Consider the following 23,551-nt stretch of genomic DNA (forward strand, 5'->3'; position numbering starts at 1 on the left):
AAAAGAGTGAATAAAGTAGGCAGTACAGATTCAGACGGAGGGCTCGCGGTGAGATGCAGGGAAGACAGTAGGGGGGAGGGACAAGGGCTGCCATGGGCTCCCTCTCTGCCCTTCACAAAAATGAAAGAACTGGGAAAAAAAAAAAAGAAAACAAAAGAAACTGGAGACATAAGAAGACAGAAATTCTAAGCCTCGCTTATCCATTTCTAAATTGGATTGAATTGTCCTTTCTACAAAGAAAACTCAAGGTTGGACAAATTTCACTGGTGACTTTCATCAAACATAAACAAGGAACCTCACCAAGCCCACGAAAAGTCCATCTAAACATGACACAGGAAGCAATATCTGCCAAGTTGTTTTACAAGGCCAACAATACAAGACAGAAATATTATGAGAAAAAAAATAAAACAAAAAACCCAACAGACCAATAGCACTGCTAAACGAAGATAAAAAATTTTTTTTCACAAACCAAATCTAGAAATATAAAAAAGGTGGGCATTATCACAACATGGGGCAGATCTGGTCAAAAACGAGGAAGTAATTTGGTTAAACATATAACTCAATCATGGGGAAGTAGCACATAATTTCAATGGATGCAGAAAAGACACTTGAAGAAGCACATATGGAGCCAGCACGGTGGCCTAGTGGCTAAAGTCCTCACCTTGAAGGCACTGGGATCCCACCTGGGTGCCAGTTCTAGTCTTGACAGCTCCACTTCCCATCCTGCCCCCTGCTTGTGGCCTAGGAAACCGGTCGAGGATGGCTCAGGGACTTGGGACCTGCACCTGCGTGGGAGACCCGGAAGAAGTTCCTGGCTCCTGGCTTTGGATTAGCTCAGCTCTGGCCGCTGCGGTCACTTGGGGAGTGAGTCATCGAACGGAGGATCTTCCTCTCTGTCTCTCCTCCTCTCTGTATATCTGACTTTCCAATAAAAATCTTAAAAAAAAAATCTTAAAAAAGAAAGAAAAAGCACATATGGCTACAAAAAGACTGGGGCCAGTGCCATGGCATGGTGCCAGTATCCCACATAGGCACCGGTTTGAGTTCTGGCTATTTCACTTCCAATCCAGCTCCCTGCTATGGCCTGGGAAGGCAGCAGAGGATGGCCCAAGTCCTGGGGGCCCTGCACATGTGTGGGAGAAACACAGAAGCTCCTGGCTCCTGGCTTTAGATTGGCTCAGTCCCGGTTGCTGAAGAATGAAGAATGGTTCATTTGAAGAATGAACCAGCGATTGGAAGACCTGTCTCTCCTTCTCTCTATAACTCTTTGCCTTTCAAATAAAAATTAAATATCTATTTTGAAAAAAAAAAAGTAAAAAAAAAAAAAAAGAGTTGTCAAAAAAAAGCTCAATAAACAAAAAAAATGGAACATTCTCAATCTGTAAAAAAAAAAAAAATTGCATCTTAGGAAAGCCAAAGTCTAACATTGCCCTTCACGGTGGAAGAACGCACGCTGCCCCGAGGTCAGCCCGGGCAGGCAGCCTCCTCTCCCTGCTCACACTCCACAGCGCACTGGAAGGCCGGACACAGGACCAAAGACAGGAAACAGATCAGAAAGGAAAGCCCAAATCGGACTTTGTTCACAAATGCTTGTCTATACAAAAAAAGAAACACACACACACACACACACACACACACACGTGAATGTACGCAAAGGAGATAAAAATGATTAGACACCAAAATTTAAAAATCAACACCACTTTGGTGCCACCTCCAACACTGGCATCTCGCGAGGGCTGGCTGCTGAGTCCCGCGTGCTCCACCCCTTATCCAGCTCCCTGCCAATCCACCTGGCAAGGCAGAGGAAGAGTCCGGTTCCCGCATAAGTGGAGCCTGCGATGGATTTCCTGGCCTCTGTCGTTGCTCTGACCAGCCCCTGCCATTGCTGCCACCGAGGGAGTGGTCCAGTGGATGGAAGCTCTCTCTGTAACTCTGCCTTTCAAATAAATAATTTCTTTTTTTTTAAATCTTTTTTTAAGGTGAAATAAATATGGATAAACCTAACAAAATATGTTAAAGGGCTGTATGCTGAAAATACTGTTCAAAGAAATTGAAGAAGTCCTGAATAAACAGAGGTATATGCATTCACCATGTCATGGATTGGAAGATGTGATACCATGAAAATGTCAGTTCTTTTCAAACAGATCCACAGTTTCAACGCGTCATAGTGGTATAGGGGGCTAAAGCCATACGGTGATGATTTGAGCCCCGGCTCCTCCACTTTCAAACAGGCTCCCTGCTAACAGCCCGGGGAAAGCAGCAGCAGCAGACGGCCCAAGGCCTTGAACCCTTTAACCCAGGTGGGATACCTGGATGAACTCCTGGCTCCCGGCTGCTGCGGCCACCCAGAGATGGACCAGTGGATGGAAGATCTCTCTCTCTGTCCCTCTCTCCGTAACTCTCTCAAATAAATAATAGCACATTTAAAAAAAATTTAGATGACAGAGCAAAAGATTTTAAACAACTAAAACAATTAGAAAAAAACATGAACCAATTTCGAATATACTTGTTACCTGATTTTAACATTAATTGTAAAGCTAAAGTAATCAAAATAGTAATATAAATATAATAATTATATATCAAAATAGCATATTGATATACAATTAATGGAATAGCATACGTATAAAAGTTTAACTCAAAGGAATCCATAGACCTAAATATAAAACATATAGCAATTTCTAATAATCAAATTAGCAAGAGAAAATATTCGTGACTTGGATTAGACAAAGATTTTCTCAATAAACAAAAAAGTATAAACCATCAAAGAAAAAGGAAGGTTACATTTCACAAAAAGTAAAACCTGAAGTTCAAGACTTATGAAGAGGCAAGGCACAGACAGAGAAAATATTGTCACTACATCTTTTTGGTAAAGGACATTACCCTGATGTTTATCTCAATAATAAGGAAGATAAACAACCAATTGAAAAGCTGGGGTGGAGGGCAGGTACTCAGCAGAGCAGGCAAGCTAATCCTCCTGCAGCCCTGGCATCCCCTTTGGGCACCAGTCTGAATCCTGACTGCTACACTTCCCATCTAGCTCCTCACTGAGGGCCTAGGAAAGCAGCAGAGGACGGCCCTAGGTCTCAGGCCCCCTGCACCCACCTGGGGGACCAGGAAGAAGTTCCTCACTCCCAGCTCTGGATCAGCTCAGCTCTGGCTATTGCAGCCATTTGGGGCATGAACCAGCAGGTGGAAGGTTCTTTCTCTCTCCCTTTCCCACTTCCCCTCTCTCTGTAACTCTTTCAAGTAGAATAAGTAAGTCTTAAAAGAAAAGAAAAAGAAAAAAGGAAGCACAGTGGGGGTGGGGGGTTGGAGCTTGAGCTAGCCGTCAAGACACCTGTTAGGACGCCCACATCCGTACCAGAGTGCCTGGGTTCCAGGCCTGACTCCATTCCCTAGCCCAGATTCCTGCTAAACCCTGGCAGGCAGCGATGAGGCCTGCATCATTTGGGTTCCTGGAACCCATGCTGATCAGGATTGAGCTTTTCACACCTGACTTTGGGATGCAGACTTCCCGAGCATTAACTTCACCCCTGTGCCAAACGCACACCCTTGGTGCACATCTTTTTTATTTTATTTTATTTTTCAAAATGTGAGTATCATTTACTTTAAGCCACAGTCCCGCATTGTGAAGTACAGCACACGTTGTAAGGATGAGACTACCGTTTCATGGTCAAGCACCAGCATCAAGTTATTTAGTACATCTTTTTGAAAACGGTCCTTGTGGTGCAGTAAGCTGAAGTACCATCTGCAATGCCAGATCACTCATTGACGTGCCAGCGTGTGTGGCACTTCAGTGGGTTTCTGCTCAGGTTTCAGCCTGGCCCAGCACTGACCACTGTGGCAGCGTGGGGGGGACGAGGGAAACACTGAGGTGAATCCACAGATGGAAGCTCTCTTCTCTTTCTCCTTCTTTCTCTGTAATTCTTTCAAAATAATAAAATCAGTCTTTTAAAAAAAACTTGAAATGAGAATGCCTTATGGTGAAATCATACCTCACACATTTTAAAAATATATGTGCAACTTTAATCTTAAAATAAACTTTAAAATGCAGAGAGAAAACCCCCAACAGCACCACCTTGGCAGTGTCTATCAGAGGATAAAGCAGATTCTCACACACAGGGAACATGGGGCACTGCTGGACAGGAGGTTGAGTCGGAGGGAGGGGCAGCCCTTGAGCCCCAGCCTGCCAGGCCCAGGCCCTGTCTGCTGCAGCCCCTGGAGGCTTGCCCCCATCGGGCCAGGGCTGTCACTCCGTCATGTCATGCAAGCAGGCAGGCACATGGTGAAGGCTGCCCACGGTGAACGTCCAAAGCCCGCCAACAGCATCCAGGCTCCCCTGCTCCATACTGACCTGCCCAGTGATCTAGAGCAAGCAATTCCCCATTTCTGACTTGAGGGGTTTGGACAGATGGAAGCCCTGCCAATGGTGAAATCAGACATCTCCCAGGGATGCCAGCCCCTACACCCCTACCTACTAAGGCCCATTCCTGCAGTCCTTATCACTGAACTAATGTTTTTTCAAGACTTTTCTTTGAAAGACAGAGTACTTTAAAGAGAGATCTGCCATCTGCTGGATCAGGCCCTAAAGGACGGGGTTGACACTGGCAATGCAGAAGTCCAGCCTGATCGCTAGCATGGGTGGCAAGGGCCCAAGCAGTTGTGTGCTGCTGGGTGGAAGCAAAGCAGCAGAGACTCACACTGGCACTGCAATATGGGATGCATAGCACAGGCAGTGGCTTAACCCATGGCATCAACACACTGGCCCATAGAAGCTTTTTTTTTTAAAGATTTATTTATTTTTATTACAAAGTCAGACACACAGAGAGAAGAGACAGAGAGGAAGATTTTTCCGTCTGATGATTCACTCCCCAAGTGGCCACAACAGCCGGAGCTGAGCTGATCCAAAGTCAGAAGCCAGGACCTCTTCCTGATCTCCCATGTAGGTGCAGGGCCTCAAGGCTTTGGTCTGTCCTTGATTGCTTTCCCAACCCCCAAGCACGAAGCTGAATGGGAAGCAGAGTCGCTGGGATTAGAACCAGTGCCCATATGGGATCCTGATGCATGCAAGGTGAGGACTTTAGCCACTAGGCTACCATGCCAGGCCCCATGAAAACATTTTTAAATGCACAAACCTGAAGGCGGTACACAGCCCAACCACTGCAGAAGGAATATTTAGCCTGTGCAGTGACACGGGACGCACTCACAGTCCCATGCCACTAAGAAAGCATGTCTCACCCTCGTGCCCTGTGATGGGCACTCAGTGAGTGGACTCAGAGAACAGAATGAAGGCAAGCACATGGTGTTTGGAGTCTGGATTCCCAGCTGCACCTCTGACGTTCAAGCCTAGGACACAGCAAGCAGGCTGGCACTGTCTATCCAGGGCGACGAGGTAGCGGGCAGCAACTCCACGTTGACCATTTCACTGCCAGAACAATCCCAGGAGCCAGGGCCTCACTCAGGCCCGGCCTGGGTTACATTCCCACCCTGCCCTGGTTTCCCAGGACTGCAGCCTGTATAGTCGCAGAGGGTTCTGGTTTAACACCCCGCTGCCACCATTTGAAGGTTGTTCTCCCTTTGTTTTAACTTCACTCTATTTTTTGTTCATTTATTTTTATTTACTTTAAAAGCAAACAGACTGAGACAGCCAAATTTTCCATCTGTTAGTTCATCTTCCAAATGCCTGCAACAGCCAGATCTGTACCAGTCCAAAGCCAGGAGCCCAGAACCCAACCCGAGACCCCCACACTGGTGTTAGGGGCCCAGACAATGAGCTCCCAGAATGCATATTAGCAGGAAGCTAGAATTCCAAGTGGAGCCAGGATGCAAAGCCAGGTATTCCTATATGAAAGTCATCTTAACTAAGCAACATCTTAACTTCTGTCCCAAGCACCTGCCTCTTGAAATCCTTATTTATTTGTAACACAGAACAGGGAGAGAGAGACAGAAAGACAGTTAATTTTTTTAACAGAATGGGTACACCTGTTCACAGAGGCCCACAGGCTCCAAACCCTTGGTCAGCTGGGTGGGCACTCCTGGGGGTGTGCCTCTGTCTACAATCAAAGGTGCAAGAGCCAGGTGCTTGGCCTGTGTGTGAGGGTGGCAGCAGCTGGGTGCCCCAGCTCCAAAGCACAGGGCATCTTTCCCTCAGCCTTTTTGTGCCATCTGAGCACTGGCCAGGCTAGAAGACGCTCACTCATGTTGGCAAGGCTGAATCTCCTCGACTCGGGCTACTGATGCCAATGCAGAGGCCCCTCCTTGGGGAGACTGACCATCACATGGCCCCTGCTTCACCATTCCGTACACCTTGCCAAGCACTGCTCCAGAACGCGCAGGCCGAGTTGACAGCATGTTAAACAAGACCAGCTTGAAGTACAGCTTTGTCCTGAAGCCATGCTGCATTGGAATCAGAGTTCCCTGGGTTAAGGTATCCCTTGCTCTCGGCTTTAAAGAGGTCTCCACTCCAGGGATCAGAAAGGTGTGTTCAGCAGCCATCCACTCTTCCCCACAATACTAGCCAATCTTAGTCTTTCTCTGAGAGTAAGGGGTGTGTGTACAAACCCCCGCTGCACTGTATGCACAGATTGCTTGGCCAATGATTATGTCTGTGAATCTGAGACTTGCATTTGTAGCGGGGAGTTTGTAGACTTTTCGTTTATATACCAAAGGTTTTTGCATGTGTGTGCGCAGTTCTCATTGCAAAAGTAAACATTTTTTTTTCTTTCTTTTTTTTTTTAAAATATTTATTTTTATTATTTTTTCATTGGAAAGGCGGATATACAGAGAGGAGAGACAGAGAGGAAGATCTTCCGTCCGATGATTCACTCCCCAAGTGAGCGCAACGGGCCGATACTATGCCGATCCGAAGCCAGGAGCCTCTTCCGGGTCTCCCACGCGGGTGCAGGGTCCCAAAGCTTTGGGCCGTCCTCGACTGCTTTCCCAGGCCACAGGCAGGGAGCTGGAAGGGAAGCGGGGCTGCCGGGATTAGAACCAGCGCCCATATGGGATCCCGGGCGTGCAAGGCGAGGACCTTTAACCACTTGCGCCACCGCGCCGGGCCCAGTAAACATTTTTACTGAAAAAAAAAAAAAAAATGTGTGTTAAGGGCCCAGAGTGGTAGCCTTAGCAGCTAAAGTCCTCGCCTTGAGCATGCTGGGATCCCATATGGTCACCGGTTCTAATCCCGGTAGGCCTGCTTCCCATGCAACTTCCTGCCTGTGGCCTGTGAAAGCAGTGGAGGACGGCCCAAAGCCTTGGAACCCTGCACCCGTGTGGGAGACCAGGAAGAAGCTCCTGTCTCCTGGCTTTGGATTAGTTCAGCTCTGGCCGTGGTGGCCGCTTGGAGAATGAATCTTCCTCTGTCTCTTCTCCCCTCGGTGTGTCTGACTTTCTAATATAAACAAACAAACAAAAATTTTTTTAAGTTTGTTAAAAAAAAAAAAAACCCAACAAACAAAAACAACCCAAGGAATGATAACCTCCTGGCTCCAAGCATCTTCTTTCCCTGATCCCTGCCACCTGCTCCCTGAGTCAAGCTTTGTTTTTATTCCCAACACACTAGGAAGAAAACAAGATCTGCTATGCCCAGGTTTCCAGCCCCAGCTCACATCTATGCAAGAAGCAAAGAATTTGGGACACACGTGTGAACTCTAAGGCCAGGGCTCTGTCCCTAGAGCCCATCTGCCTGCACCTGTCTGCAAACTCCTGGACCCTCCGATGTCTGCTCTCTCACAGTAGTGAAAACACACCCTACCTGCCCAGCAACCCCCCAGCCCAGCTCCCACTCACCTTCCCTCTTCCTTGGGTCAAAAGTCACTTTGAGGGCAGGACCGGGAGACCAGTAACAAAAACACAGAAACCCATAAACGCCTTCTGCAGCATTTGTGCTGCAAAGCAGGGCAGAGCTATGCTGCCCTTTGTGCTCAGTATTCCTTCACCTGGTTGCCCAAGTTATCTGCCTAGGGCCCAAGAACCCAGCCACTCTGCCCTCCACCAAAGTTGCTATCACTGTCTCCACTCAGCAAACACTGGTGACTAGGTCCGCCGGGGAGACACCTGCATCTGCTGTCCTCCATATCACTGAGGCCTCTGAGCCACCGCTCCAGTGTACACCTGATTCCCCAGGCACAGGGCTGGAGGAGGGTGATGCAAGGAGGTGCCAAGGTGCAGCGAAGAGACGCGCCTGTCTCTCAGCGCTGTGCAAGTGCAGGGCTGTCTCCGGCGGTGCCTGCTCCTACTCCACCTCCACAACCTCAGCCTCGCCCTAGTGTGCACACAGATGCTTGGCTGTATCTGGGCACACACCACTGACAGCATATGGGAGCTTCTCCTGGCCTCCATTCTACCCAGGCTGGGGGGACAGTGGGGACTCTGCTTCTTTGCTTTGCCATTTCTGGACCACTAGGGTGGGTGAGCCTCTTTTGGCACGGCTTGGTCATTCTGATTTTAGTTTCTTTGAAAGGTGTTCTTTCATCCCTTAGCTTACTGTGCTGATATTTTAGGGGTTCCTTAGTTATTCCAGGTATTTCAATTTGTTGACTTGTAGTTCAGCATATTATATTTTGGTCTGTAATAAAGCACCTTTTTTTGCTTATGCATTGTCAAAAATCCATCCCTTTTTCATCTATGGATGACCTTTCGGGTCACACAAGAAATACCTTCCTTCACAGGGATGTTAAACTACCTGTTCATTTAGCTACTTTATATCTTCTTGTGTTCACTGAGGGTTTTCTTTAGGATGAAAGCTTTGCCACACTCATCGCAGTGTGAATTCTCTGGTGGTCCATAATCTTCGTATTAGAACCACAGGTTTTCCTACACTCCTTACATTTGTAAGCCTTTTTTTCCCTTTGTGCATTCTCTGATGTTGAGTAAGGTTTGAACTGCGGCTAAAGACTCTCCCACACTCAAGACAGGTGTAAGGCTCCTCTCCAGTGTGAACTCCGTGGATGTGAAACCAGTCCTGAACTCCGACTAAAGGCCTTCCCACACTCCTTACATTCGTATGTTTTCTCCCCACTGTGGATTCCCTGGTGCCGAATGAGGTGTGACTTACCACTGAAACATTTCCCACACTCACGGCACGTGTAGGGCTTCAAGCCAGTGTGAATTCTCCGGTGAACAACAAGGTTGGAGCTGTGACTGAAGGCTTTTCCACAATCCTTACACTTGTATGCTTTCTCCCCGTCGTGGATTCGCTTGTGTACTGTGAGGTTTGCGTTCTGACTAAAGGCTTTGCCACACTCGGCACATACATACTGTTTCTTTCTAGCCCGAACCCTCTCATATGACGGTGAGTCACACTGCTGGCTGTCGTCTTTTTCAGATTCTTGGTCAGTCAGGTCTGAGAGGGTTTTACCGTCTTTAACTGTCTTCCGTTTGAAGTTTCTGGTCTTTCTTCTCATTTTCTCCTGCTTGAAGCATTCCAGTGGCTTCTCGAGCCTTTTCAAGGAACTTTCCGAATGTTCGCTGCTTTGGCAACACCCCTATGCGATATGTTGACAGTGTGTGATGCCGTTTTCAGGAAGGCTGCTTTGGAATCAACCTTCTTCAGTCCCACTTTCGCCATCCAGCGAGGCTGCGTCCTCTTGCCAGCATCACAGCTGCTTGGTCAGGGCCCTCTGAGGAATGAGCACTCGGTTCCTGCTGATCAATGAGCTGCAGTGGAGTGAGGAATAAGAGGAAGCCTGCATGTACAGCGGCTTCACACCCAAGGGTAAAGCATCACCTCATCCTAACCGGTTTCCTCCGTGATAGAATGCCACACTTCCTTGGAGGAGACATCTAGTGAAGTGGTTTAGACCCCGCTGGGGATGCCCGTAAGCTACACTGCAGGCCTGGTTTCAGTCCTGGCTCCTCACCTTCTTTCTCCCTCCCTCCCTCTCTCCCTCTCTCCCTTTCTTTGATTTATTTATTTTTATTACAAAGTCAGATATACAGAGAGGAGGAGAGACAGAGAGGAAGATCTTCTGTCTGATGATTCACTCCCCAAGTGACCGCAGCATCCGGTGCTGTACCAATCCAAAGCCAGCAGCCAGGAACTCCCTCCAGGTCGCTCACACAGATGCAGGGTCCCAAAGCCTTGGACCATCCTTGACTGCTTTCCCAGGCCACAAGCAAGGAACTGGATGGGAAGTGGAGCTGCCGGGATTAGAACCTGCGATCATATGGGATCCCAGCAGGTACAAGGCCAGGACTTTAGCCACTAGGCCACCACAACGGGCCCTTACCCTTTCTAAAGTGCACCCTGGAAGGCAGCAGCAGGTGGCTTGGGTCCTTGAGTCCCTGCCACCTAGAGGGGAGAGCTGCATGGAGCCACAGGCTTTGGCCTGGCTCAGCCCTGTCTGCTGCAGGCAAAAGAGGAGTGAACCAGTGGACAAAGATCTCTGTCTCTCTCCCTTTCAAATAAAATGAAAATAAATCAATGCAAAGCACCATCATTTCCAGTACCATCGACTACACAGCTTAGCCTTTCTCCAACATCTGTGATTTTATCTCTGTCACACGTTAGCATGTAGCTGAGTTTATCCTCGACTCTTCAAGCCAGACCTCTGGGTTTCTGAGTCACTAGTATACTCTGGCTACCGGTTTCAGCATCACGCCAACAACCGTCCCTTTACCCTTTTGCAGAGTTGTCTTGATGGCTTATGGACCAGTGTTATTCCACAACACTGTAGAATCTACTTTCCAATTCCTGTGCCATTAGGCCACACTTGCTACTGAAACTGTATTAAATATATTGATTATTTGGTAGAAAACTCAAATTATTTTAAACTTAAGGCATTTCTCCATCATTTACGGTGTTTTTAAATAGACCATTTTGGGCCCGGCAGCGTGGCCTAGCCTTGAACGCACCAGGATCCCATATGGGCGTAGGTTCTAATCCCGGCAGCTCCACTTCCCATCCAGCTCCCTGCTTGTGGCCTGGAAAAGCAGTCGAGGACAGCCCAAAGCTTTGGGACCCTGCACCCATGTAGGAGACCCAGAAGAAGTTCCTGGATCCTGGCTTTGGATCGGCATAGCATCTGCCTGTTGCACGCACTTGGAGAGTGAATCATCGGACGGAGGATCTTCCTCTCTGTCTCTCCTCCTCCCTGTATATCTGACTTTCCAATCAATAAATAAATCTTTAAAAAAATAAATAAATAGACCATTTTAAAATCTCTGCATTAACAATTTAGATTTTTCGGGCCCGGAGCGGTGGCGCAAGTGGTTAAGTCCTCGCCTAGCACGCCCGGGATCCCATATGGGCGCCGGTTCTAATCCCGGCAGCCCCGCTTCCCTTCCAGCTCCCTGCCTGTGGCCTGGGAAAGCAGTCGAGGATGGCCCAAACCTTTGGGAACCTGCACCCGCGTGGGAGACCCGGAAGAGGCTCCTGGCTTCGGATCGGCATAGTATCGGCCCGTTGCACTCACTTGGGGAGTGAATCATCGGACGGAAGATCTTCCTCTCTGTCTCTCCTCTCTGTATATCCGCCTTTCCAATGAAAAAAAAAAAATAATATAAAAAAAAAAAATTAAAAAAAAAAAAAAAACAATTTAGATTTTTCTCCTTAAACATCTTGTGTGTTTTTCAATAGGCTAATGCCTAATATATCAGTCCCGTACAGGACGAATTTTTATTACATTCTCGAGGAACACATTTTTACTGCAGAGGAATCCAGTTCTATACACTCTGTTTTAAAACTACCTGTTTGATTTTCCCACCAAGTTAATTTGCCAAGTGTTCTGTCTAAAGAGATGTTATTTATTTTCATTTATTTGGAAGACTGAGTGAGTTGAAAAGAAGGGCTCTTTCATCCACTGGTTCACTCCCTAAATGACTCTGACAGCTGGAGTTAAGCCAGGCTGAAGTCAAGCGCCAGGAGCTCCATGCTGCTCTCAGCCCTAGCAAGTTCAAGGCACACTGGGAAGAAACTGTATCAGATGAAGAGCAGCTGGATGGAGTGAAAACTGCTGCTCTGCTGTGGGAAGCCAGCATCACATTCGGCCACTTGCCCTGCCGTTCTACAATGCCAACCCTATGTTCTAATCTCAATAAACTGTCCTGTCCCACTCATTAGTTCAAAACTGTCTACCAAATGTTTTCTAACATACTGCCTTTTGCCTCCATCCCTCGGTTGTCACTCTTGGCCACTGGCCTGGATTTGAAGTACCATGTTCAACAGCAGCAGGCTCTGAAGGCAGGATTGTTTATTTTTCTGACTTTTGATGAGCCCAAGAGGTGCAGAAAGTGATGGTGGATGGCTGGGGGAGTGGGGAGGAGTGTGGAGGAGGCAGCAGAGATGCTGGGCTTCTGGTCAGGTTAGTCAGCAGGAAGGGCCCTGGGCTGGCATTTGCTAGGGTCAACAGCATCTCTCATGGAGCTCAGCATCCCCTGGATGAGCACGGGTGATGGTTGCCCTTGATGTCCTCTGAGGAGACCTCGATTGAGAGCCTGTCTTGGCTTCAGCCTAGCCAGTCCCATTTAGAGATGGGCTTTCTATCTTTCAAAGAAGTTAAATAAACAATAATTTGAACAGAATGTGAAAGATGGAAGCCCTGTCTGGGGCGTGGACAGGCAAGGCCTCCACTCACTGCACAGATTAAACAATCTTCTGTCTCACACATGCTGGTTCAGAAAGGCCTGTCAAACTCAGCTCTGGCAGGGTTGTGGCTGGGAATGCTGCACTGCAGGGGCTGGGCTGTGGCGCTGCCTGCCACACAAGCAGCCCGTGTTGCAGCACGGGTTCAAGACCAAACTGCTCTGCTTCTGATCCCTCGTACCTGGAAAGGCAGTAGATGCTGACCCAAATCCTTCGGCCGCTGCTGCCCATATGGGAATTTGAGTTTTTTGCTTTATCATGGCCTACTCCTGGCCACGGAGGCCATTTGGGGAGTAATCGCGGTGGATCTCTTCCTGTCCCTCTCGCTCGTCAGCCTACCTTTCCAAATAAACAAATCTTAAAGCACAAGGTTGCTGAGGCCTGCGTCCTGATCGGCAGCAACCCGGCGAAAAGGAAAGGCAACAGACGCAGCCAAAAAACCAAGCAGGCGGTGGCTCGGCCGAGGGGCGCAGAGGGAGGTCCGAGCGTTACTTCTTTCGGTTGCCTTCCGTGGTCTCCCTGGACAAGGGCTGACCCAGAGCGGCCCGGGCACCGGCTTCCAGCCGCAGCGGTACCCGCGGGGCGCGCGGGGGCGGAGACGCAGCCGGGGCGTCTGCGCACTCCCGACTCGGCCGGGCCCGCCTCTCCCTCGGCGCGCACCCCAAAGCGCCCGAGCAGGCAGCAGAGCGCCCGGGCACTCGTGGCGAGGCCGGCCGGCGCGGGGCAGCCTGGGCCTGGGACCGACAGCGGTGGCGTGGCCGGCGCGGGGCAGCCCGGGCCTGGGACCGACAGCGGTGGCGTGGCCGGCGCGGGGCAGCCCGGGCCTGGGACCGACAGCGGTGGCGTGGCCGGCGCGGGGCAGCCCGGGCCTGGGACCGACAGCCGCGGCGTGGCGGGCGCGGGGGGCGGGCCGGGGGCGGGCCGGGGCGGAGCCGCGTCACGTGAGTAAACACGCAGCACGTGGAGCGCAGGCTGCGCGCCGAGGGCGGCGCCGGGGAAGGCCCGCCTGCTGCGGCGCGCTGCGCCGGCGCCCACGTGGAGGCCTGCAGGGGCGGCGGCGTCCTGGCCAGGCGCTGAGATGTGGACGGAAGAGCCCTGCGATCAACCGAGGAGGTGGGTGCTGGCCCGCTTCACAGATGCCTGCCGCCACTTGGCCGCCCAGAGGCACCCCCGCGGGCGGCCGGGCTGAGGTGCCGGGGCTGCGGCCTAGGACGCGCTTGGTGAGGCCTGGGATGCAAAGGTGACCGCCCAGGGGAAACCTAAAGGCGGCGCTCACTCAACCGCCTGCCTGAAGGTGGCTGGAACGCTGGCCCGGCTGGGCGGCTCAGCAGACAAGCACACCCTGTGTCTCCTGGGATGAGTGGTCAGCACGGCCCGGGGTACTCGCGGCTGGGCTCCCTCCTCTCCTGCTGACCGACCTCAATCCGGAGGCACTGCCTGCAGGGAGGGCTTGGGAAGGCCCCCTGGGAAAGGGCACTAAAGCGCCCCAAGGCTAATTCTAGGAGAACCGTGGCCCAGGCAGGAGCTGAGCTGCCAGACTCCAGGGGGGCAGCACACACCCTTTTTGGGGTTCCCATGAGATTGGACATCCCACTTCAAGGGCCTTCTCTCGCGGTGCACGGTAACCGCCGGCTTCCTGTGTGTGACCTTGGGCAATTACTGAACCTCCTCCCTCGTTTCTCGGTTTCCACTCGAAAATGGGGCCTGTGATGGACTTTTCCAGAAACGAGTGACTAAAAAAGAGAAAAGCGTTAACCAGGTCCCGACCCCTCACTGCTGCCCCACCCGGGGTTTGTTTTAGGAGTTCGCAGGTAGATTCCTTCCTGCAGGGGGCCGCCCTAACGCCTGCTCTGAGCCTGGGCCAGGCAGAGGCCAGCTCCTCCCCCATGGGTCCGCTGCTGGTTTCTTCCTTCCTGCCAGCCTGTCCCTGAGTGGTAAGGACTGTTCCCTTCCCAGGACCTTCAGCCATGTTTGTTGCATTCCTTGCTGGCCTGCTGCAGGCTCTGGAGCTTGGGTGCATGGACCCTGGGCACTTCTGATGGCAGACCAGGACCTGGGGCTGCGGAAGACAGGCCTGGGTCTTTGGCTAGTAGAGATCTTCCTGGTCCTGTTGGCTTCCCCTCTCTCCTCCACACTCACCCCTCTGTCATGTTGGGGCTCCTTGGGGGCAGTAGACCCAAGGGCAGGCGTTGGTGAAGCTGCTGTTTGGGATGCCAAAATTCCATACCAGAGTGGCTGGTTCAAGTCCTGGCTCATACGTAATCCTGAGAGGCAGCCAGGGATGGGGAAAATGCAGTGCATGGGTTCTGGCCTCTCTGCACAGGAGACTTGGGGCAGAGCTCCTAACTCCTGGCTGGCACTGCGGGCCCCTGGGGAGTGACCCAGCACATGGAAGCTTCTGTTACTCTATGTATGTCACTGTGCTTCCCTGTAGGAGGAAATAACGATCTTTTAAAAACAAAAGGAAGGGGGCCCGGTGCGGTGGCGCAGTGGTTAAGGTCCTCGCCTTGCACGCCCGGGATCCCATATGGACGCTGGTTCTAATCCCAGCAGCCCCGCTTCCCTTCCAGCTCCCCGCCTGTGGCCCGGGAAAGCAGTTGAGGACGGCCCAAGGCTTTGGGACCCTGCACCCGCCTGGAAGACCCGGAAGAGGCTCCTGGCTCTGGATCGGCATAGTATTGGCCGTTGCGCTCACTTAGGGAGTGAATCATTGGACGGAAGATCTTCCTCTCTGTCTCACCTCTCTGTATATCTGCCTTTCCAATAAAAAATAATAAAAATAAATCTTAAAAAAAAAAAAAAACAAGGAAGGCAGAAATTCAGACACAGGAAGAACTGGGAGACACCCAGAGAGGAAAATAGGAGGGAGTTGGAGGTGAGGGACCTGTACCAGGAGCATGCCCACTGGCTCCTGCTACAACTGACAGGGGTAAGGTGACCTCCCCACAGGGGTGTCCTGGGCCTGGCGGTGCTGAGAGGGCTCACAGTGGTAGTCGCACCCTGCAACCAGACAAGCCCTGCCCAGGGAGAGAGGATGCATCAGAGTGCCCGACCTCTGCTGGCACTCATTTGGGATGGCCTCTCTTGTTGTTTGTTTCTGTGTTTGGAACCCTTCGCTTTTGGGTAGTGGAAGGTAATTCCGATGGGCTTGGCCAGGGCCCTGTGCTGCCTGGCCACGGTGATGGGAGAAGGGATGTGTGTATGATGCGAAAGCTGTGTGCCTGGAAGCGTCTCCAGGATTTGGGCTGCTTCTGGGAGATTGTTGTTGGTGGAATGCTGGTGGGAGATTGGGCCACCGCACGTGGGGAATAAAGTGAGAGCGGAGTGTAACAGGGCTGGAAGGGACAGTCAGCATTCCAGCACTCACACAGCCATGCCAGAGGTGCTATGCCCACGCAATCTCTCCCTTAGAATCCTGTATTCCTTTTTTTTTTTTTTTTCATTCCTGGGGTTTGAATGGACTTGAACTTATTACTGGGTCATCTCACCCAACTGTGGCCAGCATTTCTGGAAGAGTCTTGACGCTGCAGGGCTCAAGCAGAAGGGGAACAAGATTGCAGGTCACTTCCTGAGTGTCCCGAGCAGGTCCTCCTTGCTGCCGTGACTCTCCTGGGTGGGGAGTCTGTGGCCACCCAGCCTACAGGAGACTGTGACCGTGTGCCGTCTCACTCTGTCTGTGGGCTGTGTCTGGGACCTGGACCGGAGGACTGTGCTGTGTGCACTAAGCCGTCCCTGTGGGCTCCCCAGTCCCCAACACTTGCAGGGGCACTGGCATGCCAGAAGGGGTGAGAGAGAAGGCACAGGAGATGCACTCTGGCTGCCAGGATGCAGGCTATGTGCCTACCGGAATGTGCAGGCGGCACATCTGCCCAGAGAATCAGGGCGGCCCGGCCTCGCAAGTTCCGTTATTTTTACTTTGTGGTGCGAGGGGCCATCTGTGCAGGTTTGCGCTCATCTGGAGCAATCCAGATTTGGGGATGTGAGTCAATTACGGGGTGACTTTGCAGGCTGTCACGCCAAAACCACCTCCAGGAGCTGGAGGGGCAGCACTGATATGTGTATTTATGTATATATTTTTAAAGATTTATTTATTTTGATTGCAAAGTCAGATATATAGAGAGGAGAAGAGGCAGAGAGGAAGATCTTCTTTCTGCTGATTCACTCCCCAGGTGGTTGCAATGACCAGAGCTGAGCTGATCTGAATCCAGAAGCCCAGAGGCTCTTCGGGTCTCCTACGTGGGTGCAGGGTTCCAAGACTTTGGGCTGTCCTCAACTGCTCCCCCAGGCCACAAGCAGGGAGCTGGATGGGAAGCAGGGGCTGCCAGGATTAGAACCAGCGCCCATATGGGATCATGGTGTGTTCAAGGTGAGGACTTTAGCCGCTAGGCTACTGCGCCAGGCCACAACACTGATAGTTTTATGGCAGCGGAGCATGCCAGGGTCCAGCAGCCGTGCCGGATGAGTGTGTATACGGGGCCTCTGGCAAAGGCTGTCAGCCACTGCAGCAAGGCTCTGCCCGGCCTCGGCTTAACCACTGACCCCCACTGCTGGCGGGACGGCAGGAGTGGGGACTCTGACTCCAGTAGATGCCTGGCTCCCTCCCACATGATCCCTGGGGCAGACCCATCCTCAGGATGTACTCATGACCTCCACTTGAACTGCAGCCCACCCTCAGCCTCCTGCCAGAACATTCCAGAACTGCCCTGTATGTGCTGTAGGTAGAGATGGCCATATTGGGAACCCCCTCCCCAACCAGGATCTTTCCCACAAGCCAAGGCTACCTGGGGAAAGGGGGCAACACTGGAAGTGGGGGTCAGTGAACTCATCCAGACCCCATTATCAAAATTCTGGTTCAGCCTGGCGGGGTGCTCGTTGGGACAGCTGACCAATGCTGGCACTGCGATGATGGAGTGTCATTCCTAGACCATGGGTGTCGGGGGTGTGTGTGTGTCACTGATTTGTAGCAGAAGCGCTTTGTTCCTTTCCCAGGGCCCATCTCCAAGCCAAATGTGTGGGTGGCCCAGGAGGAGGAGGAAGAGAGGGGCCATGACGTTTGGCACTTGTCAGTGTGGAAACTCTTTGGTGCTTCTTGACAACTGCTTGTGGTTTCTGAAGCGGGAGGATGAGGGCCACAGTGGCAAATGAGGTGTGACTTCTGGGTGTGCACCTGCCCCTGTAACTTACCCGGATGATAGTGAAGTCCAACTACAGACAAGGATTGTGGGAAGACAGCAAACCACAGTTAAGTCTTTATTTTTTTCCTTCTTCAAAATGAACCTGTATGTGAGGAATGCAGTTAAAGGGCCATGCAGCCGGAGGGTCCTGAAGGCAAAAATACGGCCTCAGCACATGTGCAGTCATTCCGCGCACAGGGCCTCAGTTCCCCTGTTGGAGAACCTGCACATGGGATCGTAGCAGGGCAGAGTGGAGAGAGTGGGCACTGCCAGGTTGTTAGCCTCGCCAGGGAGACCCAAGGCATAAAATGACAGAGGGGGGCTCAGAAGTGGTTTCAGGGTCTTTCACAGCTCCTGCTGGGCTCTGAGCTTGGACACAGGGCAACCTTTTTCTTTCTTCTTTTTTTTTTTTAATATTTTTGACAATCTTTACATAGTTAATTAGGGTAAAAAGGTTCAAGGGCTATAGGAAAGTGGCTAAGACTATTATTTCCATATTGTTTCCTTCATGTATCTCAGGTAAAGGGGGATATTGAGAAGCCCCACCCAGGGCTTCCACCCACCCCAGGTCCTGGATGTGGGGCATGTTCCGAGGTTCTTGCTCAAGTGGTTTTGTTAGTTCACCAGTTATGAATTGCTGCCAATCTCACCACTCCAAGCATGATGAGGTTGTTGAAGAATCCACTGATTGACACAGCCCATCATAGAGTCTCCGTTTGACAAGGCAGCCTTTTTCTTCATAGCAGATGCAAAAACTTGAAATCATTAAACAATTGGGCACATTCCTTGCAGGTCTCTGACATACCTTTTTTTTTTTTTTTAATTTATAAATTTTTCCATCCACTGGCTCACTCCCCAGATGGCAACAACAGCTGGAGCTGAGCCAATCCAAAGCCAGAAGCTTCTTCCAGGTTCTCCTATACAGGTGCAGGGTCCTAAGGCTTTAGGCCCTTCTCCACTGTTTTTCCAGACTACAAATGGGAAGCTGGATGGGAAGTGGAGCAGCTGGGACACAAACTGGTGCCCATGTGGAATGCTGGAGCTTGCAGGTAGAGGATTAGCCTATTGGGCCATTGTGCTTGCCCTGAGATGCCATTGTTAAAGGATAAAAGAAATGTCATTAATAAAATCCAGCTCACCGCCCTGGGTGCTCTTATGGGTTCCTGGCTGCCATCTACATGTGTCTCATCGCGCACGTGGGCTGTGTGTCCAGCTGCTCTGGATATCACTAAAATGAACCAAGCAGAACATTGCTCCCAGGGCCTTCTCTTTCCTGCTGGGTTTTCTGCACCCCCCGGGGTTAGAATTGGAGAGAGTGTCCAGCAGCGGGAGGCAGGAGTCCAGAGGAGGAGGGAAAACACCCACGCTGAGGTGGGAGTGTTCCTCTCTGGGAGGCCTGAAGCCCCTAACCAGACTCTTTGCAGGGTCCCTTGACTGGGAGCTGGTGACCCTTGAGGCAGCAGTGCTGGGTCAGGGGTGGGAGGACTGGGCTCTGTGGCTGCCGCCCTGGAATCTCGTCAGCCTCACCTCTGGCCTTGAGGCAGCTCAGCTGGCCTCAGCCTAGGGTCAAAGGTCAGTGTTGGTCCCTGGGAAAGCCCTGCCTGCCAGTGTGCTGCTGCCTCATGCATGTGCATGGGGGCCCTCTCCAGAAATAAAACTGCTGTGCATGGGAGGAAGCATGGGAGACTCCCGAGTTGTGATGGCTAACCCAAAAGCTCCCCACGCTGGTGTTTCCTCACCACCTGGAAGCCAGGAGTCTGAGCAGAAGCAGGATGCAACTGTTAAGCCTAGCGAGGCAGGGCACCCTCCCTCCTTGTGGGCGCAGAGGTCCCCGAGCTTGTACCCCACCAGGCAGATGAGACACAGGGGTCTCACAGATATTAGGGTTAGAGTAAGACACTCCGTAACTTGGAAATCTCAAACTCCAGGCCTGCAGTTACCAGGCCGACCAGAGACGCTGTGCACTTGTAGTGTCTACCTGTGGATGCTCCAGGGAGAAATAGGCTCCCCCTGCTGTTTTGCAGGAGACGCAAGACGTTCTCTGGTGCATGAGAACAGCAGCAGGAGAGCTGGGCCAGGGCCCTGCCGGCTGCCCCAGCTCACAGCCCACATTTTGCATGTTGTCTCCAGCGTTGTCAAACCCATTAGCAATCCAAGCACATCCAAATTGTGCTCCGACATTTCCCGGAAGGCAGGGAGAGGAGAGAAGGAGGCACTTTAGGCGGCAGCTCCTGTTGTGCAGACTGGACTCAGCAAAGGACACAAAGAACTTCCTGGGAGTGCTTGGGATTGTTCTCAGAAACCCACCTGACCCGAGTCTGGGTGGGGCTTGATTTGTTTCTATTGAAGTCTCTTTTTAATGCTAGTTCTGGTCTTTAAAAACAACCATCGAGGGCCAGCTTTGTGTCAGAGCAGATAAAGCTGCTGCCTGCAGGCGCTTGTGTCCTGAGCACCAGATGGCTGCTTCACTTCCAAATCAAGCTCCACACTAATGTACCTGGGGAGGCAGCTTGGGCCCCTGTAATCTACAGAGGAGAACTGGGTGGGGTTTTGGGCTCCTGGCTGGGCCTGGCCCAGCCGCAGTAATTGCTTCCATTAGGGAAGTGAACCACTGGATATGTGATCTGTTTTTCTCCTGCATGTCACTCTGCATTTCAAATAAATACATGAATTTCTTAAAAATTGTTTAAGGGAGGGAGCTACCATCTTGTCTGCTGGTTCAGTGTCCATACCGCCTCACTGCTGGGCCCGGCTGAAGCTGACTGCTGGTGTGTCTACACTGCCTCACTGCTGGGCCCGGCTGCTGGCTGAAGCTGACTGCTGGGGTGTCCACACCGCCTCACTCCAGGGCCTGGCTGCTGGCTGAAGCTGGCTGCTGGGTGCTTGGTGCGGGTCTTTTCACATGATGGCAGGAACCTGCTGAGCCATCACCACTGCTTTACAGCATGTGCAACAGCAGGTAGATGGAGCTAGGGTTGGAGATGGGATTTGAACCCGAGCACACAGATGTGGGATGTGGCTAGGCCCAATGCCCAGGCTGCTAATGTCAGTCTATTGCAAGTGAATGGTAGCATATGTTCTTCTGGGCGTGGAGGAGTAGGGAATGCATTGAAAGTAGCATGTGTGTGAGAATTCATCTGTTCATTTTTGGAGCACTTGTTTTGTGCCCAGCCCTCTGCTGGTTCACTGGTGCACTCCCAAAATGGCCACAGGGACCCACAGTGGGCCAATCCAAAGCCAAAAGCCTCTTCCAGGTCTCCCACGTGGGTACAGGGGTCATTCGTACTTTTTTCTGTTGTGTTCTCAAGCTAACAGTAGGGAACAGGATTGGAAGTGGGGCAGCTGATTGCAGGCAGCGGCTATACTTACTATGGCACCATGCCAATCCCCTTTCCCATCAATATTTTTTTAAAACCTGTTTTAAAACCTGTTCATATTCACATGGAGGAAACCTCGACCACAACTAAAAAATGAATAAACTCAATCTTCACTGTTGTCAGCGTGGATAAATCTTGAAGATAAGATGGAAAGAAAATAGTGTTATTGTGATGCAAAAAGATTGATTACATTTAGATAGGCTTTCTCCAGGCCCAAGAGATCTCTTCCCTCAGGGTAAGTACACCATGAGGGAAACTTGGGAACTAGATTAAGGCCCTGGGCGCTAACATCTTGCAGCAGGAAGTTTGGGTGGGGTTTGGCTTTGGGGTTGGAGCTAAAGCAGCTCCCTGCAATGTGGCTGGACCCACTGTTGAGGACTCAGGCTAAAGTCACTGCCAACAGGTGGTGACCGAGTCCTAGACTTTGGGTGGTCAGTGTGCCTATTGGGCTTAAGGCTCTGCCTGCTGGCTGCCTGGCGGCAATCTCTGGGTTTTTTAGGATATGTAATTGCTGCCTAGGGACACCCATGGATAAGGCCAGTGTGAGGGTAGGTGAGGGATCTATTCTGGCTGATTCCCAGCAACAGGGTCCCAGAACTTTCTGGCAAGCATGGGGACAGAGACCTAGTGGTTTGGAGGGGAGAGATCCTAAGATCTATTTGGGCTAGACTGATTGACCATCCCACATGGGAATCCTGAGATGGGCTGTTAGCATAGAGCTTCACTGACTGCCACACACCAGTCCACATGAAAGCTATGGATGGGGGCCTCTCTATGGCAGGGCTAGGTACCAGTTCCTGACTGACTGGTGGAATAGTGGATGGGTCACATTTGGCAGGGTCAAGACACTAACTGGAACGCGAAAGAACCAGGTCTGGGGGTAGATTTTGTGGGGGAAGTGTGGGCCCAATCCTGTGATGGGCTGAGCTAGATGTGACCATGGAACCTGCCATCACTTATGGATAAAGGAACTGACAACAGTCTGGGCAGGTCAAGGCAGCAGCACCCGAAAGTGCATCCTAAAATAGGATCTGGGGTGGTCCGAGCAAACCTCACCTTACAAGGAAGAACAGAATTCAGGATGGAACACAGGACATGCCGAACTAGTCTCTTACACCTACTGGTTTGCATGAGCCAGGGATACTAGGCCACAGCATCGAAGGCAAAGGCTGACAGGTGAGAGGCTAAGCCAACCGGGTCACAGCAACCACTGGCACGCACATAATCTAGGGCTAGAAATAGACTCGGCTTGAGAGCTCTGAGAGTACACCCTTGTTGGGTTGGGGTTCCCACGGGAGAGTGCCGGAGTAGGGGCTGCGTTCTGGTCTGGATATGGCTGCAATCTCCCTAGACACAACTGTGACCTGGGGCTGGGCGCACCTAACCAGGCTAGACACCAGCACCATCTGATGCTCTGGAGAACCTGGGTAGATGTAGAATGGACTAAGCTATGTCTCTGCTCCTACTGAGCCATGTGTGAGCAGTGTCTGGGTATGGACAAGCCTTGGCTGGGCTGAAACATCCAACATCAAGAACCGGAATGGATTGAAGGCCAGTAAGGACGGCTGGCCCATGGACCCACCAGTATGTGCAAGATCTGGCATAGGGAGAGGTTCTGATGGAGGAGCTTGGGAGATTCCTCTGTTGGGACACAGTCCCTGCAGGTGAGTGCAAGAACCATGTTAGTGAGCAACCTAGACCAGGCCAGAGAAAGATACCCACCATCATACATTTGGCAAAAGTGGGGAGCAGAACAGGCTGAAACAATTCACATCACCTGCGGGCAAATCTGAGCACCAGCACAGAATGTGGGTCAGGCCAGGTTCAGTCGCAGCACAAACATTGTGGAATGCCAAGGTGAGGTGAGCCATACCAGATGTGGCCGCAGTGCCCAAACAGCACGTGAGAACCAGGGAGGGAGGGGGCAAAGCCAACAGGAGGGATGTGGGTTCCCCTGCTGGACAACCATTCCCACTGGAGAGTGTGAATTGGCGTGAGGGCCCAGTATGAAATGGGCAGGATCGGGCTGGACTGCAACAACCATTGGTTCACAAGGAAGACGGCTGGAAACAGAACTGACCCAACAATTGCAACCACCGGCATGTGCTTAAACTAATTGGGGTGACGGACTGTGCTGGACCCTGTACTGGCAAGCACACACAAGAATCACAAATTTATTTGGAGATCCCTCCAGCTGAACTGCTGATCTCAGAACCCCAACTATGAAGAGACTATGTCAGCCAGTGGATTCTGAAGAGATTTCATCGCGATTGGAACGGTGAGATTGGCAGCAATTCAGAACAGTTGAACTATCAAAAGTGCTTGAGCAGGTCCCTGGGATGGGTGGGAGGCTGGGTAGGGCTTCTCCCTTTGTTTCTACCTTGATCCCAGATACAGGAGGAAAAATGATATTAGTG

The 23,551-nt window shown here is 51.4% G+C and overlaps 1 protein-coding gene across 1 annotated transcript in view; it reads right to left on the reverse strand.

The window, feature by feature from the left end:
- LOC121153816 (periphilin-1-like) overlaps positions 1–16,448 on the reverse strand; it is a 36,042-nt gene extending 19,594 nt beyond the window's left edge. The window contains exons 1-2 of the mRNA XM_040976559.1: positions 16,428–16,448; positions 13,159–13,678 (exon numbers count right to left, since the gene is read on the reverse strand). Of these exons, the coding sequence (XP_040832493.1) occupies positions 13,159–13,678; positions 16,428–16,448 (541 nt within the window). The remainder of the gene's footprint in view (positions 1–13,158; positions 13,679–16,427) is intronic.
- Between the last annotated feature and the right edge of the window lie 7,103 nt (positions 16,449–23,551).

The sequence above is a fragment of the Ochotona curzoniae genome, unplaced genomic scaffold, assembly GCF_017591425.1.
Source record: "Ochotona curzoniae isolate NIBS_2020 unplaced genomic scaffold, NIBS_Ocur_1.0 contig_2699, whole genome shotgun sequence".
In the NCBI taxonomy this organism is placed as follows: domain Eukaryota; kingdom Metazoa; phylum Chordata; class Mammalia; order Lagomorpha; family Ochotonidae; genus Ochotona; species Ochotona curzoniae.